This window comes from Festucalex cinctus, chromosome 6 (genome assembly GCF_051991245.1).
Source record: "Festucalex cinctus isolate MCC-2025b chromosome 6, RoL_Fcin_1.0, whole genome shotgun sequence".
Lineage (NCBI taxonomy): Eukaryota > Metazoa > Chordata > Actinopteri > Syngnathiformes > Syngnathidae > Festucalex > Festucalex cinctus.
In genome coordinates, this window is record NC_135416.1 from 12,867,797 (window position 1) to 12,881,795 (window position 13,999).

A 13,999-nucleotide genomic window follows, 5' to 3' on the forward strand; every position below is an offset into this window, starting at 1 on the left:
TTAGTGAACTGCAGGAAGGGCAAGTGACCTGGGGTGAGAAGGGAATCAGAACTTCAAAATAAAACAGGAAACATGACTATGAAAATAAAAGCATGGCCTGTCACGCAGGTGGCGGCGTGACAGTACCCCCCCCCTCAATGGCCGGCTCCTGACGGCCATCCGACCCAAAGAGTCCAAAAACAAGGGCGGGCGGAAGGGGGCACGGAGGTGGGAACACGGCCCACCCCTCCGTCCCAGACAAAAGGGCAGTCCAGGAGGGCGACCATGAAGCCAGACAAGGGGCCGTTCAGGATGTTCCCGATAGAAGAGTCCGCGGGCGGACTTGACGTGACTTGGCGAGGCGTAGCAGACGTGGCGTGGCAAGCTTGGCAGACTTGACGAGGCGTGGCAGGCTTGGCAAACGTGGCAGAATTGGCGTGACAGGCTTGGCAGACTTGGCGAAACGTGGCAGAATTGGCGTGACAGGCTTGGCAGACTTGGCGAAACGTGGCAGAATTGGCGTGACAGGCTTGGCAGACTTGGAGAAACGTGGCAGAATTGGCGTGACAGGCTTGGCAGACTTGGCGAAACGTGGCAGAATTGGCGTGACAGGCTTGGCAGACTTGGCGAAACGTGGCAGAATGGGCGTGACAGGCTTTGGCGTGGACGGCTTCGGCGTGGACGGCTTCGGCGTGGACGGCTTCGGCGTGGACGGCTTCGGCGTGGACGGCTTCGGCGTGGACGGCTTCGGCTTGGTCGGCTTCGGCTTGGTCGGCTTTGGCTTGGTCGGCTTTGGCTTGGTCGGCTTTGGCTTGGTCGGCGTGATGCAGAGACTTGGCGTGACCTGATGCAGAGACTTGGCGTGACATGATGCAGAGACTTGGTGTGGCTCAGGGTCTTGGAGATGCGCCCGGCGAGACTCGGGGGCTTGAGGCGGTGACTGGCGAGGTTCAGGAGCGAGAGACTCAAAGGTGACCAAGTTGACTGCGGCTGAGGATGCACTGGTCGCTGATTGGTCCAAAACGTGATCCCTACAATCTTTTCCCCAATCCAGTATATTCCCGGAGTTCCAGTCAATTCGGGGGTTGTGTTGACGTAGCCAAGGGTGTCCCAGAACCAAAGTGGGTGACGAAGCTTGGATTACATGGAAACGGAGACTTTCGATGTGTTGTCCAATTCGTACTTCCAGGGGTTCTGTGATGTGGGTGATGCTGAAGAGTTCCTTGCCATTCAGGGCTCTGGCCTGGATGGTCCGGGGAAGGGGTTCGGTGGTGGCTCGTACTTGCTTAACGAGGCCCCAGTCCATGAGGCTCTCGTCGGAACCGGAGTCGATGAGTGCTGGCATGTCAATGGTCATAGCATGGTGGCGTATCTGGGCTTGCGTGATTCTTTGTGTCTTAGCAGGTCGGGGTGACGAGAAACTCACCGGTGAACCTCTTTTCACGGTGCAAGTTCCTACCAGATGACCAAGTTCACCACAGTAGAAGCAGCGGCCTTCTTGGCGGCGACGCTGTCGCTCCTCGGTGGTTAACTGGGCCCGACCAAGCTGCATGGGTTCCTCCTCGACGTTAGGCACTTCCCTTGGCCCTGGTCGGGGAGGCATGATGAGCTGTGGCATTTCTGTTTCCATTGGCGGTGAAAAGGGGGTTGGTTCCACCCTTCTATGGTGCCCGCTGGACTTGGTCAACTCTCATCGGCGATGATCAGCACGAATCGCTAGGGAGATCAGAGCATCCAAGTTGGTTGGAAGGTCCACGGGAATCAGGAGTTCTTGTATGGCGGGTGAGAGTCCTTTCAGAAAGTGGTCCTGTAATGCTGTGGAATTCCAGCCACTGTTTGTGGCCAAGGTGCGAAAGCGGATTGCGTAATCGCTGACGGGTTCTTTGCCTTGTTGGAGCCGGCTCAATGCTCGTGCCTTCTCTCGGTCATTGTTGTCGGGATCAAAGACCTGGCGCAAGGCGGCTTGAAAATCCTGTACATTTTGGCAGACCGGGGAGCCCCTGGCCCATTCCGCGGTTGCCCAGGTCTTGGCTCGTCCAGTCAGGTGGGACACCATGAAGGCTACCCGGGACCGAGCTGTGGAAAATGCCTGTGGTGAGTGTTCAAAATGGATGTCACACTCCGTGAGAAAGGTCTGACATTGTCCAGGTTCACCGGAGTATCGTTCTGGGGAGGCCAGTCTCAATCCTACCCCGGTGAATGACGTGGTCGGGACAGAGAGTTCGGGGAGGGGTAGCTGTCCGGTGGAGGCTGGAGCTCGACGCCGCGATTGGCTCACCAGTCCTTGGACCTGGCTCGACAGCTCCTTCAGCTCCGAAACCACGGCTTGCTGAACCTTTTCCTGGTTGGCAAGCCGGAGCTCAAGGCTCTGCAGCGCAGCCTCGACCTTTCCTGCTGGGTCCATGCTGGCCGAAGTGTACTGACACGACGTGGAGAGGTAGGACTCAGACGCAGGATAAAGGTAGGCCACCCAGGCATCAGGTTTATTCCCGGCCAACAGGGGTCTCCTCTCAAACTGAGAGGAGAACAGGGAGGGAAAAAAGTGGAGAACAAAAAACGCTCCACTAGGGAGGAAAAAACAGGCAAAGGGTACTGGGGACAACGAAAAGCGCTCCGCTAGGGAGGAAAAAGGGCACAAGGCAAAAGGGGTAACTAAAGGCGCTCCAAAAGGGAGGAAAAGGCACAAAAACAAGGCAAAAACGCTAGGCAACATGAACAAGGACATAAGGACTGTGGGACGCTTCCATGCACTGACGGTGACACTTCGGCACTGAGGGGAAAGTGCAGGTGGCTTTTATTGTCTTGGTTGATTGGTGGCAGGTGGAGATGATCATGGGCGGGGACCGGTAATTAGTGAACTGCAGGAAGGGCAAGTGACCTGGGGTGAGAAGGGAATCAGAACTTCAAAATAAAACAGGAAACATGACTATGAAAATAAAAGCATGGCCTGTCACGCAGGTGGCGGCGTGACAACTGCAGTATCCCACTGAGCCATAGACGTCTATTAGATGTCTCATCTAAGTTATTAGCCTGTCTCTAATTGGTCTATATTTTAGCCCGAATCTACACGATACAATTAATCAAGTAAATCCACACTCACAAGCACACTCAGGGACAATTAAGTGTTCAATCAATTCACATTCCAAGCATGTCTTTGTTTTAAAAACCTGATCCTAATATTCTCGATTTAAATCTATATTTAAATATACCGGTACAGTGTTCCCTTGTTTATCGCAGGTGTTGCGTTCCAGAAACTACCCGCGAAAATGGAAATCCATGTTAATTATTTATTTATTTATTTATTTAAATTCACATTAATTATATATATATATATATATATATATATATATATTTAATTTATTATATATGTTTTTTCGTTTTGGTATGATTTTTATTTCATTATAAATGCTTCATCATTTCATCATTCATCATATGTTTTTTTTTTTATTTACATTTTTTTTCCCATTAATTAAAAGTATGTTGTTGATTTTTTATTACAGTATACAGCATAGTATATATTTTTGTCATTTATTATATATGTTTTTTCATTTTGGTATGATTTTGAGTTTATTATGAATGTTTTGTTTTTTCTACTCATCATTTATGGGGTTTTTTTTTCATTTACAGTCATTCTTTTCCATTAAAAGTATGTTTTTTCTTTAAATTTACTTGTTTTACAGCACAGTATATATTTTCTATCTCCAGAATGCAATGTCGTGGAGCGACGGGACAGACACCGTTGGAAAGGTCTGAAAGATGCCACAATGACCAAAAAAATAAACAAACCCAAAAAAAGCCTGCTGTAAAAAATCCGAAACGAGGGAACACTATATCAAACAGTTTAGCTTGTGCAAATGTACCGATTATTGTGGCCTATGAATGTAGAAGGTTATGAGTAACAATTAAAGAGAGAATCTCGTGACTTTAATCACAAGGACAGGAACGTCCCCCTTTCAATTAAACATGCTTGCAGCGTGTTGCAATCAGCATGTAGCGCATGCACGCTGATTGTATGGAGGCGTGACAGACAGGCAATCACTACTCAGTCATGGCACGTTGTAACCCCAGTGGGAGTTGGCAATGCGGTTCGTTTGGCGACGGCACATGAAGCGGTCGGGTGTAATTCAGAAGACTGGCTGATCTTCATGTCTCTTCCTATTAGGGCTCCCGCTTAGGTGGGGGGGCCGAGTGGTGGCCGCTGAAGCAGATCATGGGTATCTGTCTTTGTGCCGCTTGTGTGGCATGTGCGCTGGTGGATTGAGGCGTTTATGTTGATAGCGCATCAACGCAAAATGCGGCCCTTCATCATCAGGCCATGATAGTCAGAATCGCGGAGGTCCATGACAGAACATTAATCTGTCCCACTAACAGTCATCCATAAGCCTCTGCTCTCCGCTTCTACAAGTTTTTTTCCCCCCTTCTTCAATCTCTCTTCCTCTCTCGCTTCCCTGTCTTGCAATTTGCACAGCATTTTTCCACACAGCCCGTCTGTAAGCTGCATCCCAACTCTCTTGGCGCTTTCTCGCCCCTGTTGTTTTTCATTGCTATACATATTTTTATTGCATTGCACAAAATGTAATTACATACCCTGTTACCTCAAAGTGTCACTCCTGCTCTCCCGCCACTTAGTTTGAAGTTTTAGTATAACTCAAGCCTTGTTATATATGAACAAAAATGAAAGCAGTCACATGACGGAGACGAATAAAATTCATTTTTTTCTGATATTTTTTTGCTTTGCTCAGTCGTTGCCTAAAAAAAAAAAAAAAAAAAACACACATAACACTCTCTTGCTGCATTAGCGCTATAATGGCTATAGAGTACAATAACTCGACACGTACACAAATAGAAGGAAATTGGGTCTGGCTGATTGGGAGATACCAGTTTACTATTGAGCACTACTCATGTCAACAAGGTGCCACACTGTCAGCAAAATTAGTTCAGGCCAATATCCCTCCCTTGCTGCATGCATTCATTCATGCAGATCAAAGTTTGTGTTTCTATGCGTAAAAAGATCATTTTATTTTGTATTTTTCCCCTTGTGGGGCAATTAAAAAATTGCTTGTCTAAAGTGCAGGGAGTCCCTCATTAGTGTTGGTATCATGAGAAATAAACATTTCTCTTTTGTTTTTTGTTTTTTTTTGTTTGTTTTTTTTTTGTTTTTTTAGTTCAAGGGCATAAAAAACGTAAAACGTACAGTGGAAACCTCAGAAGTAGTAACACATGACACTAAAATAATGGAAATCAACTTAATTTTATATATATATATATATATATATATATGTATAATTTTATATATTTTGTATTTATTTATTTTTTCAAACGTTTTTTAAACTTGAGACTTGCGCTGGACTCAGATCCATCAGTGTTACAACAGATGAATCTTGAGTTTTATATGAATGACTAAATTTCCCACCTTTACCTCAAAGTCAGCCGAGATGGGCACTGAACAGAGTAAGCAGAAGAAAATGGATAGATGGAATTTCCCTTTTAAAAATTGCTGTTTCTTTCAGCAGGATGTCTTTAAAAAATGTAAAAGGAGGACCAGAAAGTCGACCATCCTCTGCAGCCAGGTTTGTAAATTCTAACAATATGGGTCGAAAATTTGTGGTGATTTGATACCAAACTACCAAAAAAGCAGAGATAAACTTTTTTTTATAATTATGAATACATTATAAATTGTCATAAATGTTATCTTAAAAGGCTTAACTGTGTTTTTTTGTTTGTTTGTTTTTTTTCAACCTCCAAGCATGTCTCCTCGAGGGGGCAGGGGTCCAGGAGCCGGCAGATCCCCAACCACTGGCAGATTTAAAAACAAGGCTCTTCAGCTCAGCCTCTCCAAGAAATTCTGGTTATTATCAATCTCTGTTTCGCATCAACACTGATTAAGAGAAGGAGAGAATTAGAGTCACTGATTGGTGCATCAGCTACAAAACAAGCCCTCAAAGATCTAAATTAAAGGACGCTTCACCCGTTTCTCTAATGAGCCATGTCAGTTGATTCGACTGCTCGTGTTTTTCCAATCATTTCCCTAAGCTGTAAATTCAAAGTGGGTTTGATGCAGCTATAACGCTGAGAATTTTTGGCCCCCGAAATGTGTGTAAGTAAATTGCCATGGAAAGTTAAATGCTTGTGCATGATGATAATAGTTTGTTGCAAAATGCACAATTGACAGCTCAAAGTCTCCAGCGACTCAGAAAAAGGGCAACGGTGGCGGTGAGGAGGAGAGTCGCCGACGCGGCAAACGGAGCCTCAGCAACAGCTCAGCAGTGGCTGCCGCCTACATCGCCTATCTCAATAAACTCTTTGGACAGGTCAGTTCAACGACATGTCAACACTTGTATGACTATTTAACAGTTCTTCACTTTCTTAAAAGCTTATGTAATAATATAGGAATATTAACCTGCGAGAGTGGCGGGGGGGGGGCAATGTCCATCCCTTTTTTGTTAACAGCCGGGCATATAAACAGATTAAGTATAGTTTACACCGGCCAACTTTACATCACCGATTCATCATCCGTCTGCATAGGTCTGCTTGCAGTTTCTTATAAACGTTCTTTGCGTGCTAAGACCTTCCGCATGGACTTCAGTGAATCTATTTCTGCTCCCATAATGTTAAAGACTGTAAGGGAATGAGAGGAGCCTGGTTCATTGGTCGGAAATCTAGTCAGCTGTGTTCACACCCACAATTGGGCAAACACGTTTCCAACTGATCACGTCTACAAAAATACCTAAAGAAAGAAACTCCACCCATGCGCACAGTTAGTACGCACTCTGTGCTGGTAATGAAAACAGAGAAGGACGAGTGGACTTCAGTATGCAGAGGAATTAATGCGCTTAAAGACACAATATTGAATTGACATTACAGTTGCTTTGTTTTAAAGAGTAGATGCATTTGTCGTGCAGAAACAGTGACTATTGATTGAGAATTTAACCACTGGGTGATGTCTGCAGCGAACCGTGACAATACTCAATACGAATGCTTGCTTTGCAAGTCAGTAATTGCCTATATAGAGCAGGTCAAATGACCATGAAACGTCAATATCATACCAGACTCTATTAATTCAAACAAAGAGCAGAATAAAGAAGAAATAAGTCGCCTAACCTGGACTGGCTGGCCCTGCTGGATTCATGTTTTGGCAACGTCGATCTTGCTGTGGCAGCTTAGAGAGCTCCATCATCTCAGTGGCATCCTTCATGAAACTTAATTTGCTCCATCATAATGGCTGTAACAGAAAACATAATGACTTTGGCATTGGCATTATGTTCATATTTTTCCCATCCTAATCAGCAAGCAAAGTCATCCTCAGACTTTATAGTGGGTGGAGTTTTCAAGTTTCTGTGAATTGGAGGGGAACAAAAAGACTTCAAAATGTTAATGACACTTTGAATTACCAAAGACAAAATGAATAAAAAGCAGAGTTGCACTATTTAACTCTTCAAACAATAAAAATGCATTACATTTTTAGTTACAAGAAAACAATATTTTAGACACAGACATTTTAAATTTACACTTGTACTGTGTATTACATTTCAGGCCAGCTAACAGAACGTAACGCATTCAATTATTGTATTGTCTTAAAACATCTCAACATAAGCACTTCTGAAGTCAAACACTTAAAAAAAAAAAAAAAAAAAAAAACTCAAAATTGTCCATATTTAGAAAGTTGTTTTTTTCACATAGGAAATATTGGAAATTGAATTAAGTTTTAGGATTAAACCATTCTAAAACTTTTATTAGTTTAACTTGTACATGGAATATACTTATTGGTGGCATCTGGCAGAATTCTCATACTACCAAAATGATCAATAACTTTCCATGAAACCCCAAAACTATATATTTGTTAAATGATAAACATTGCTTTATCTAACACAGCAAAACCATTTTCAACACTTTAAATTGGTCAGTAATTTAAAAAAATGAAATAAAGTAAATACCACCCACACATGTGAACTGACCAAGAGAGTGTAGTTTTTTGTGGAAAAAAACTGATCAAATTGTAACAAAGGAGGTTTCCGTCTGACACTACTTCTATGGGCATACAAGTAGGCCCCTAACCTGGCAATAGCCAGATGGATATGCGCTTCACTCAAGTGGGAGTTCTCCGCAATATCCATCTGGTACCTCTCCACAGTAATTTGGTCGGGAAAAGGCGGGACATTTTGTACAATAATTTGAGCTCATTGGACGATGTGTCATTCTACACGTTTGCTTTAACCAATCACGGCCATGGGTGAAAATTTCGTCTTCGTTCTTGCCAAAGGGGGGAAAAGCACGAACATCTTACCAGCTAGAAATCCACGAAGCGCCCCTCGCTGTTCAACATTCAACAAGGAAATGGTGAGTAATTCTACGGAATTAATTGCAGCGTCCATTCGTCCATGTTAGATTTGTTTGTTAGTACCGGCCTCGGCGCTGGCTTCCTGGTTTCGTCACAGTTGCATATCCCGCCCCCAAACACAATGTCGCTCTGTGATTGGTCTGAACCAGTGGTTCGGAACGGCTGATATCAGCAGGAGCGGTACAAGATGTATTCTCCGGCATTTGTGAACTCACAAATACCGCGAGAATTCATCTTGCGAGAGCAAGGTTAGTAGGCCCCTGCATCATAAAACTAAAATAAATGGATGGATGGATGGATGGATGGATGGATGGATGGATGGATGGATGGATGGATAAAGCTGTCATGTATTGACAGCAGGTCTTAAGTTTTTTGTTTTTGTTTTTCCACAGAGGCTTTCAAATTTAGAATTTCCATTGTATTTTCTCAATGACATGACATAATGACGGCGTATTAGGGCCACGTAGAAATATATAAATATTTTTTTAGAGAGCGGGGTCAATATGACGAGAAAAAAAGTGGCAAATTTGCCACTTATAGAAATATATATATTTTTTTAGAGGGTGGGGTCAATATGACGAGAAAAAAAATGGCAAATTTGCCACTTTTTAACATGGCGAGAAAAAAAGTGGCAAATTTGTCACTTTTTAATATGAGCACTTTTTTTCTCATCATATTAAAAAGTGGCAAATTTGCCACTTTTTTTCTTGTCATATTGACCCCGCCCTCTAAAAATATATATATATATATTTCTATATGGCCCTAATACACCATCGTACAATGATAATCAATGGTATCATGGAAATAATTAATTCAAATAAAAAGACCTCTCTTGAAGACTATTATGTGTTTGATTCAGCTTCGCCGAGTTTCCTGTTCGCTTTCATCCAGGAATATTATCAGCCTCTAATGAGACCTCATTACAAAACTAAAACTGTTTTCATTCTTTGTCATCACAGGGGAGGAATTTACTAATATATATATATATATATATATATATATATATATATATATATATATATATATATATATATATATATATATATATATATATATATATATAAAAGAGAGAGAGAACCATCTCACCGAAGGGAGTCATCTGCCTGAACATTTTAATGATGTTTTTAACTAGGCTTCTCAATAACTAACAGGGCAGTTTGGTTGCTTTAAAGCCCATTTACTGGAGGTGAAAATACCTCCAGAATGACCTTCAACTTATGTGCTTCCAATCCTGTCAACAAAGAAAGGTAGAAGGGTCTCCATTGGGTCCCCGTGCACAATGTACTTGTTTGTGGCAAAGAGGCTGAAGCAAGCAGACCATTCATCCTGCAGTGATCCTAATCCCTGCCTCAGTATTAATTAGCCCCTTAGCTAAGTTTACTGCCAGCCCTCATTAGAGGAGGCTGGACAAGACAAATAGATAATGAAAGAGTTGATGCATTGCATGCCTGACACCGCTCTGCAGCAGAAACCAGAATGCAATGTACAGAACATGCGTTGCAGGATGCGTATTTCATCCTGTATCAACATCATGTATATATTCATGCTTGAGAAGCCGTGGGGTGCTCAACTGAAGGCAGACAGAATGAAATTAACTGTTAATGGGCTGAATGGGATGAGTGTGTTGAGAGTCCGCATGGCCATCAAATCCTTTCTGGATGAAAGAAAAATCCAATTAATGTGTTGACCTTGCCATATAAATATACCCTTGTGGAGCAGAGGATGTTTGCTAATATAAACATAACCAATGTACTCCAGGTACCTCCAGAGCTTTTATGTTGCAATGTTGAAAACAATATTAAAAATGAAGATGTTTATATAAATCATGAGTGATTTTTAGCGTTTGAGGCAAAGTTGTACGTATAGTGGATTCACTGCTGGCACAAGTGTGTGTTGGCGTTGGTTGAATTTGTGTTTCAACTCAGCTGGCAATATTACGCAGAGAATAATTGTTTGCATGGCTGCCACGTGGCCCAGCTCCCAAAGACACCATAGGGGCTGCTAGTTTGCCTGAGGCGACTCAGTACTTTAACAAAATGACCTTCCGTGATTAATGTTTTTAAGCATGTATTGGGGAAAGACATTTCGAACGTTATGTTTTTTCATCATTTGTTTTTGTCATAGTGGAACAGTGGCTGACTGTTAGAGGTTGTGGGTTCAATTTAAGCAAAGGTGTGTATCTGTAAAAGGTGTTAATTTGTGGAATAATTTGTGAATTGACCTGAAAAAATGTGACTCACTTGTTGAATTTAAAAAATTGTTTAAACGGAAAGTTAAAAAAAATAAATAAAAAATTGTCAAATAAGAGCATGAATATTGTATATATGAGTGTGAATATATGATTTACGGGCGGCACGGTGACCTAGTGGTTAGCACGTCCGCCTCCCAGTTCTGAGGACTCGGGTTCGAGTCCAGGCTCCGGCATTCCTGGGTGGAGTTTGCATGTTCTCCCCGTGCCCGCGTGGGTCTTCTCCGGGTACTCCGGTCTCCTCCCACATTCCAAAGACATGCATGGCAGGTTAATTGGGCGCTCCGAATTGTCCCTAGGTGTGCTTGTAAGTGTGGATGGTTGTTCGTCTCTGTGTGCCCTGCGATTGGCTGGCAACCAGTCCAGGGTGTCCCCCGCCTACTGCCCAGAACCAGCTGAGATAGGCGCCAGCACCCCCCGCGACCCTTGTGAGGAATAAGAGGCCAAGAAAATGAATGGATGGATATTTGATTTTTAAATTTATTATGGTATATGTCTAGGAATTCCATTTACATATGTTGCTGGATAATGCACGCATGTCCAAGTGCACTTGTATTCATAACCAGGTTTATACATTTTTAAAATATTAACCTAGTATTGTATTAATAATGAAATAAGTTTAAATATATAAAGTAAAAGGGGTAGTACTAGATAAGTTTTTAACTTCTTCCTACTCCCTTTTGAACATGTAAACTGTGATTTTATGGTGTGTTTCTTTCTTTCTTTCTTTCCTTTTTTCATTTTGTTTCTCTGCTGTTTGTATGTTTATATGTTCAATAAATCAAATCAAATCAAATCAAATCAAAATCAAATCAAATCAAATCTGGGCTCCAGCATTTCTGTAGTTTCTCTGGTTTCCTCCCCAAAAAGAAAAGAACAAATTACAGCTTGGTGTAGATCCAGATAAAGATGTGTATCCAAGATTTGATTTCTCAGCAAAATATTCAGGCGCTTGCAGTAGGCGTTGGTGGAGATCTGCACTCTACTGAGTGATTTTCAAGTTGAATATAAAGTAGGATTATTAAATCCAATGATTTAGCATTAAATTATTTACTGATGTGCCCCCTATTGACAAATGGTGACTTTTTTTTTTTTTTATTGAGAAGGGACTGAAAGCGGCAGTTTAACAATAGCAGTAAAAGCCAAATTGCAAACGTCATAAACGTTGGGTAGTATTTGTTACTTGTGACTTGATTATACATGGCCTTCGGTTACATGTAGTGTCATGAAAGAAGAAAATGATCAGAGCTTTTACATGCTTCCTAAACTGGTGTGCCAGTCAAGTGTCTTTGAGCTTATAGATATCCCGGGGCTTTGTGCCAAGCAGCATCTTCATACGTCTTATACAAGGACGAGTGAGCTTTCATGTTCCTCGCTTGCCAATGTGGATGTGAGGATGCTTTCGGAGACAAATTGTGCAATGGTATATACACACACATATATACATATACTGTGTGTGTGTATATCTCTCACTCACTCAATCTTTCTATCTATTTAATGATTATTCATTTAATTTTTGGTTCATCTTTCAAATCATCTGAAGTAAACATTACAAACTGTATGCAAATGAAATCCAGTGCATGTTTGAAAATATGCAAATGAGACAATTGTTTTGAGGACTGAGGCAAATGATTTGCAATTAACACTCATGAACAACAAACAAGGCACTTGTCACTCTTTAAAAACAAGTTTGTTTGTTTGTTTGTTTTTTAGTTACTGGGTTGCCCCAGGATGCATTCCTCCTCTTTTTGCTGAACTAACTCTTTTAGAACTGAAACTCAACCATTTGCTACACCTTATTTGCACCAAATTCATGTTAATGTGGACCTTGTCTTCCCGAAATCCAACTTTTCATGAACAGTGTGGTGGTGGGTGGTTCGGGTGAAGCAGAAGGAGAAGGAGAAAGACAGGGAGAGTCATCCTGAGCAAATGTCAAACGAATACAGCAGAGAATACTGAACGTCTCACATACAAGACCGTATGCAAATGATGTGTTTTGTGTTCCTGTGCTGGAAAGCACATGCAGCCATCTCTCTCTGTGTCTGTGTGTCGCTGCGACAGAGCAAAATCTGTACGACTCACCATTCCATTTGGTTATGTGTGGGTGTGTGTTTGTATAAACAAAGACTAAGCATATGTCGGGTCCCTCTGGAGGATGCAGCTGTAGACGGGTGTGTGCGTGCATGTGTTATAGGAGTGTATGGTCTTGCGTCATTTTGCAAATGAGAAAGAAACGTTGCAGGGTGAAATCCCATTAGAGTCTGTTGTCAGCGTGCAGCTGTGCTGACATGATATGCATGTTATCCTAATTTGGTCGGCACAAACTGATTATCACTGGGGTGTTTCTCAAGAGAATTTGACCTCTTAAAGTCACCTTGATTTTTTTTTTTATATCTTGTAGTCCAATTCTGTCTTGTAACTAAATCTTGTGTCTTTCCTCCTTGTGCCGCATAGGAGCGAGAGCTAATGCCACTGGAGTTAGATGGTAAGATGCCATGTGGGCGACGGGGGCAGCCACGTGTCAATTGCATCACTGAACTTTCACAATCATGCTGAGATTTACTTCTGTAAAGATATGTAACTTTGCTTCTGGACGACAGTCAATCTTAAGATCACATCTGTCAGAACAGTATGGCGAATCAGTCTTTTTATTGTGTTCCAAAGGCGCAGCCTGATCTCAATCTCATTTCAATATTCTGCCCTTAAGCTAGGAGCCAAGTGCAAAAAGCTCTCAAAATGTTCTCATTAGATACAAGACTTTTACAAGGAGGTTGGGAAGTTTATCTGCCTGGAGACGTCTTGACTGAACTGCTTCTGTATTAATGTCTGAAACCAGCACAGCTTCATTGTTTTAATGTCCTGTTTCACAGCAGTCGTTTTTATAAAGTCAAACAGTAAATAGTAGAACAGATACAGTTATCAGGATTACATAAATGTAACACAGATTTCAGCAATTATAGATTGGTGGTGCATAGGCCAAGGATGATCACACTATAGTTTGGTGAAGAAATAATAAGAAGTAAATGTGCAGATACAGGAATTCATATTAAAGGACAATGACACAATGTGCTTGGTTAATAATAACCCAAATTGGGTGAAATGGCTAGCCCAACACTGGGTCCCAAAAGGACATAGCAAATACTGGGTTATTTATAACCAGGGACATTGTGTTCAGGATTTGACCCAAGAAGGGGTAAAAAATAAAATAAAATAAAAAAATAATAAAAAAAAAACCATACAGATTAATTAAAGCTACCATGAAATGGGTTACTAGGTTATCAGTAAGCTGTGGTTAAAAAGAATACTAAACCAATCTTCAACCCAATCTTCCAGGTCAAAATAATGAACCCAATCTTGGGGAAAAGTATCTCAATCTGCTCCAAGTCCAAAGCTACCCACAGAGTAAGGTGGAAAAAAAAAACAGTTTGCATCAA

At 42.0% G+C, this 13,999-nt stretch overlaps 2 protein-coding genes across 4 annotated transcripts in view; one reads left to right on the forward strand and one right to left on the reverse strand.

The window, feature by feature from the left end:
* Nucleotides 1-13,999, reverse strand: part of doc2g (double C2-like domains, gamma) — a 75,509-nt gene that overhangs the window by 53,587 nt on the left and 7,923 nt on the right. For both annotated transcript variants that reach the window (XM_077523223.1, XM_077523224.1), the window contains exon 3: nt 7,081-7,201. The gene's annotated coding sequence lies outside the window, so the exon portion shown is untranslated. The remainder of the gene's footprint in view (nt 1-7,080; nt 7,202-13,999) is intronic.
* cabp4 (calcium binding protein 4) overlaps nt 1-13,999 on the forward strand; it is a 29,489-nt gene that overhangs the window by 3,738 nt on the left and 11,752 nt on the right. Inside the window, exons 1-5 of one of the 2 annotated variants that reach the window (XM_077523227.1) lie at nt 3,685-3,726; nt 5,493-5,549; nt 5,726-5,827; nt 6,152-6,290; nt 13,020-13,050. In XM_077523227.1, the coding sequence (XP_077379353.1) occupies nt 3,686-3,726; nt 5,493-5,549; nt 5,726-5,827; nt 6,152-6,290; nt 13,020-13,050 (370 nt within the window). In that variant the 5' untranslated portion in view covers nt 3,685. Of the gene's footprint in view, nt 1-3,684; nt 3,727-5,489; nt 5,550-5,725; nt 5,828-6,151; nt 6,291-13,019; nt 13,051-13,999 lie in introns of those variants that run through there. The other variant, XM_077523228.1, reaches the window with a different exon arrangement.